This window comes from Formica exsecta, unplaced genomic scaffold (genome assembly GCF_003651465.1).
Source record: "Formica exsecta isolate Colony F162 unplaced genomic scaffold, ASM365146v1 scaffold2177, whole genome shotgun sequence".
Classification (NCBI taxonomy): domain Eukaryota; kingdom Metazoa; phylum Arthropoda; class Insecta; order Hymenoptera; family Formicidae; genus Formica; species Formica exsecta.
The window spans coordinates 1-6,273 of record NW_021849474.1 but is presented as its reverse complement, the minus strand read 5'-3'; the positions used below and the strand labels follow the sequence as shown (position 1 = coordinate 6,273).

The 6,273-nt window shown below is 35.4% G+C and overlaps 1 protein-coding gene across 2 annotated transcripts; it reads right to left on the bottom strand.

Moving 5' to 3' along the window:
* Positions 1-1,243: 1,243 nt before the first annotated feature.
* LOC115235271 (charged multivesicular body protein 2a-like) lies at positions 1,244-3,554 on the bottom strand. Of its 2 annotated transcripts, XM_029806933.1 has the most exons (6): positions 3,303-3,487; positions 2,909-3,052; positions 2,544-2,723; positions 2,303-2,478; positions 1,963-2,097; positions 1,412-1,795 (listed from the first exon to the last, which is right to left on the bottom strand). In XM_029806933.1, the coding sequence occupies exons 2-6, from the start codon at positions 2,909-2,911 to the stop codon at positions 1,591-1,593; spliced, it is 699 nt and encodes a 232-aa protein (XP_029662793.1). In that variant the 5' UTR covers positions 2,912-3,052; positions 3,303-3,487; the 3' UTR covers positions 1,412-1,590. The 2 variants fall into 2 exon arrangements, with proteins under 2 accessions (XP_029662792.1, XP_029662793.1); XM_029806932.1 differs by lacking the exon at positions 2,909-3,052 and having other exon boundaries at positions 1,244-1,795; positions 3,303-3,554.
* Positions 3,555-6,273: the final 2,719 nt, after the last annotated feature.

Sequence of the window (6,273 nt, the reverse complement as noted above, 5' to 3'; positions counted from 1 at the left end):
AGATATTTTATTTTTTATATCAAAATATGTCAGATTAAGATATAAAATAACTCGAAAAATATTTAATAAAATACTTTATTATAGTATTTTGAAAAGGTCTCGACAAGGGCTACAAGAATATGCAATAAAAAATACGGGTTTCAATTTAAAAAATTCAATGTGACCTTGACAACGCCACCCAAGATCTAACTAAATAATATTCCTATCTTCTTTCCACCTTAGAACCAAACAACTTTTATCTAAAAAGTTTCCTTCTAAAACTTACAGGTTTCGAGATATTACATAGACCGTTAAGTACATAGAGTTATTCCTTACCAAAAATTGAGTCGAAAAATCCTCAATCATTTTTTTTTATAACGCTTAATAAAGGAGTTATTATTGAGTAAAGTCTGGCCAATCAGCGCTGATCTTTAGCCGGGCGCACGTCGCATGAGCCGCGAGCCTGATAGTGTGCGTGAGCGCTCCGCCGTTACAGCGGCGCGACGGCGTTTTTCCTTCGCGCATGCCGCTAGCATGCAATATTTTTACGCATCGTAATAATAAAAATAATTTTTCCTTGTACTAAAAATATCGTATTCATATAAAATATAAAATAACAAAAAATACTTAATGAAAAAATACTTCATTATAGTGTTTTGAAAAGGTCTCAAGAAGGAGCAATATATAAGAATATGCAATAAAAAATAAGGATTTCCATTACAAAAAATAAAGTTGATCTTGAAATAACCTTGAAAACCGTTACCAACAAACATTTCTATAACATCAACTTATGTTCCCCTTGAAATACTGCAACTTTTATTTGAAACATTTTTCTCTAGAAACAATATTTTTGGAGATAAAAATTTGTCGCGCTTTATTTTGTCCACCCTGTAAAAATACTGCAAGAAAAAATTATTTCTATTATTACGATACATAAGAATATTCTATGCTAGCAGCGGAGCGCTCACGCATACTACTAGGAGCGCGGCTCATTGCGCCCAGCTAAAAGTCGGCGCTGATTGGCCCGACTTTACTCAATAATAACTCCTTTATTACGCGTTATATAAAAAAATGGTACAGGACTTTTCTGTTCAGTTTACTGTGCTCTACCTACTCACGAGCGTTGTCAAGGGTGCTTTGGGACACCCTGTATATATAGGAAGGAGACGGATAGAAAATATTCTCAAAATATAAAACAAATTAGAAAATGTAAGATATGTTATGTTAAAAAAGAAAGATTGAATATTGATTGAACATGGGAATAAACATGTTATTATATTATATATTTTATTATACAGCTTTTTTTTGCATGTATCTGTATTAGAAACTTATATATTTATAGAGAATGTTCGCTATAGAAGCAGTTATAAAATTCAAGCGTATAAAATATAAAGCTCAATTATTCAACAAAAATTGTATATAAACAATTGAGACATTTGTTTTAAATTTATACTTATATTAAGTATACACAAGCATTTGAGCACTTAGTTAGTGCTACTCTTTTAAAGCTAATGTTCAGTATAAAGCCAATTCTTTTTACATTTTTTGTACATTATTTAACTATAATATTTAACTAAAATATCTTAGTTAATATTATTTTTAAGTGTCGACTTATTCACGTCGCAAATTCTCGAGTCGAGCTTGTAAATCCGCGTCAGCGTCCGCAAGATTGCCTCCTTCCTCATTGCCTGCTGCAGTAGCAATTGGCTGCTTCGAACCAGCTACACTTAGTGATCCAGATGCTTGCGGTAGTCCAGAGAGTTGATCTGTCAACTGTAGACCTAATTCGTCCAATACCTGGGCAACTATGGCATCACTGTAAAAATAAGATTAATAGATATATCACTTTTTAATAATATAATAAATATTACCTATAAATAATTCTTAATCTACAATTAATTGATAAATGTTCAATAATTCTTTATTATGTGACAATTTAGACACAAGGAATATTTATGTATAATAAAATCTGTGATTAATAACCTTTCTTCTTCATCTCCTTCATCCTCCATTGCATCATCTATTGCATCATTCATTATTTCTTCCTTCATATCCATAATCTCCGATTGCTTTTCAAATTCTTGTAATATTTTTTGTATTTGAGGTAAGTTTAATTGTCTGTAAAAATAAAATAAAAATTGCAGATCAGATTATATGTAATAATATTGGGAATATAAAAATAGTGTATGTGTATGTGTAATAAATACTTTAATAATGTTATATAAATATAAACAAATTATATAAGTGATACAAAATAAATAATGTGATAAAAATATATGACACACATGTTGATACATTGGTATTTGGTAAATGATATACTCACTTATTCATATTTTGCATCGCTTTAGTCACCCCTTTCATAGCTTGTGCCATTGTATTTTGAGAACGTAAGGTTTGTATTTTTAGGGACACTGCTTGAATATTTGCTTTCATCAGCATAAACTTTTTTACATAACGCCTTGTCCTAACTAGATCTTTAGCCATAATTTTCACAGCATCCTACAATTTGAAAAAAAATCAAAATGATATTAAATAATTATATAACAAAATAAAAGTTAGATTACCATTTGTCCATCCTTTGCGAGTTTCTTTATATCAGCTATAATTTTTTTTTCCTGTTGTTCCATTCTTACTTTTTCTCTGTCTAAATCTCGCATTGCTTTGTTCAACGCTCTTTGGTTCTTTCTGAGCATTTCCTCAGGAGTGATACGCTTGCCAAATAACCACTCCATGATCATGAAATGCTATAACAAATTGTTCATTTTAAATCAATATAATAAAAATGTAAATACACTAAATCATATACATTAAAAGAAAAATACAAAATTAATAATAGAAGATAGATATATACATGAAGAAATAAAATATCTTAGAAGATGCACTTTAATTTATACTAAAATTACAACACATATAGTTGTAAATGTATTACCATATGCTGATTATTCGCACTGTATCCTAAAGCCTTTTTATTATTTGATGATTTTTATTATCACTTGATTCATATATAATATAGCACATATATTTTTTAATTTCCTAAGAATTTCGAATTTTTTTTTGGTGTAATGTTTCCAATCTAAAATATTATCCCGCACAAAATAACTTCAAATATTTGAAATTAGGTTATATGTAATTTATGAGTTACTTTAAAATTACATATGAAGATATTTGAGATTACATTCTTTGCAGTTTTTCGTCAAAAAAATTTATCAATATTTTTTTCGCTTTATTTAATATATGTATTACATATTGTTAAATAATTTTTTAGTCAAGGATGCGCATGTAAATGTCAAATCCATAAAACAACAAAACCTGTGTAATTTTACCAGGTATTTCGTTGATGTATAGATCTTCACAGGATATCGGGATGATATCAAATGATATTTGATGATATTATAAGCACACAACCAGTTTTCTTTCGACAGATCGTGCAAGATAACTATAAACATAGAGTCTGTTCTTTATAGCTGGGGGCACAGATATCTATACTACTACTAGATCGCTAACTTCGTCAAAACAGCTGTGGCTTGTGGCCGGCCGGATTTCCGGATTCGGCCATGACACCTTACAACAAAATGGCGGCGGTGCATGTGTAATCTTTCCAGAATTTTCACAATTACAAATTCACAATTCAAAAAATAAATTTAAATTATGAAAAATTAGAAAATAAATAAAATAAAATTCAATAAAGATAAATAGATAAATTAATTATAAGCAATAATAATTTATAATAAGGTAAATTTAAATTCACAATTTAAATATCGGGTATCACGTACGCACAAACACTAACACACGTCGGGTATCACATACACGCACTACACACGCATCGCCGCCATTTTATTGTAAGGTGTCATGGCCGAAACCGGAAATCCGGCTGGCCACAGCTTTTCATATGTCAAAGCCCGAAGTTAGCGATCTAGGTTTAGTATAGACATCTGTGGCTGGGGGTCGATTGTGTATCTTTGAAACAAAGTGAAAATTACAAAAGTGAACAGATTTACTAGATTTCGACAAATGACATCGGGTGCGTTCCACTTAACATTCGCAATGCTCGCGTTGCCTCTTAGGCCGTTCCACCTAGCGCCCGCGAGCGTTTAGGATTCGCCATAGTGAGCAACTTCAGATTGTTCAAATGACGCTCACAACGCTCGCACTGAAGAGGTGGGTCGGCGTGAGCGTTTACCCACAATGCATTGTTTTGCGCGCTTCGTTGAACAGTAAAGAGTTAAGTTAAGTTAGGTTAGGTTAGGTTAGGTTAGGTTAGGTTAGGTTAGGATAATTATTGTTAATTATAAAACTGTGATCAACTGTGATTTTTACAAAACACGTTAAAATGGAGAGAATTTCTTTATACGATAAAGATAATGATAAAATGTATGAGGAGGCTTCCATTCATACTGGTGACGAGTCAAGACTCATCGCTGAGCGGCTACGGGCGCCAATTTTCAATCGTTATGATTTGGACCGCTCTGGAGACGTGCTGGGGATTTCGTCTCTCCGTGGCAATCGGCACTGCATCCATGGAGCGAGATTCCAACATCGCTCTGGAGTCGTATGTACTGTGTTAGAGTGGCGTAAGGTGCGAGGTCTGAATAGCTCAGTGGTAAGAGCAGTTGCCCGGAAAGCGAAAGACTCGGGTTCGATTCCCGATTCAGCCACTTGTACCTCGCATATTTTTTCAGACCCGCAAATGTTGTTTTCTAACAATTATTTGTCGGGCTGAGGAAGTGTGTAAACGCCCTACACAGATACGACAGTGCCGCTGCCACGGAAGAGATGGATGCTTGGTTCGTGCCTCCTCCCGCCTTAAATCCCCCCCTCGCTTCACTTAAAATGTAATGTTATCCTCTGAAGATGCACGTCGTGCTGCTGCAGGTAAGATCCCAGTAAGCAATTTGATAACAAATTGTTGCCAAATTGGCATCAAATTCGCTCAAAACTTGGTAACAAATCCAGTGCCATCTGTGTCCGCATTAAGCTTGTGTTTTGGTGACAAAGCTTGCTGATATAACGTGACAGCAAATTGACGGCAAAAACCGAGCAAGATCTGCGCAGGACAATCTGACAGCAGATTGTCAGCAAAAACCGAACAAATTCTGCAGCTTTTGGCCATTCATATAAAATAGTATATTTAAATGGATTTAAAGTCTCAACCTAAGTAACAAAATGATGATAAGTTTTAGTCATAAAATGACCATTAGATAATTAAACATTATATAAAATCATATATTAATGTGTTAAAACATATAGATAAATTTAAATAATTTAATTTATAAAATTAAAGATCTTTGCGTATAAATCCCTAAAGACCTCTTCCTTAGCGGCTAGAGGCACAACAACATTATCAGTTTACATTATTGTAATTTATGTAGCGTTATATATGTATACTGTTGCGTGCCTGCGGGTCGTCTAAGGCGGTTATTCATGAATCTGCTGTATTCGTCTCCGGGAGAACGTTGCTAAGCGTTGTTGTTAAACAACGGCGGACATCTTGGGAGAGATCGGCCATCTTGAGTCTCGCGATCGGATGTTTTCCGGACGCCATGTTAGATTTGGTCCTGTGCTGTCGTGCCGTGAGGACGTTTCCTCCGACGGCTGGCTATCCGCGACTAATTCGAGTTGTCTTATTGTACAATATTCTCCTTTACGTGTTCTTGTTATTAAAGTTCTTTTACTTACAAGTGCGTATTCATTTCAGGCGTGAGTGAGCGCGAGAGTGAGAGTGAAACCATCAGGGAGCGCAACATTTTGGGGGCTCATCCGGGATTGAAATCGACACTGAAATAAACAATGAGTACGGTACATTCACCAAGGAGAACCCGAGCGAGGGCGGAGACACCATCTACAGATGGCGAGGGCGGAGACACCACCTACAGACGATGTGAGGTCTGCGCCGGAAACAGCATCGCTTGGAACAATACTTGAGGAGATGCGAAAGATGCGTGAGGAGCAAGCACGGAGGGAGACGGAGCTCACGGCGAGGCTGCGGCAATTAGAAGATGAACTCTTGCGACAAGGAAACGAGCTAAGTCCCTCAATTTTAAGAGCCGGGAATTCGCAGGGCGGAAACACGGGAGACGCGGGGGAGGTTAACATGCGCGCGGAGTTGGGAATAAAATTGAAACCCGATACATTTGATGGTAGAGTACCGATGCGGGAGTTTCTCTCTCAATTTTCTCTCATTGCGCGAGCGAACAAGTGGGATGATGCAACACAATCTATGGTGTTAGCTGCTAGTTTGCGGGGGAAAGTGCGTACGGTATTAGAAACGATCGAAAATATAGAAAATTTAAATTT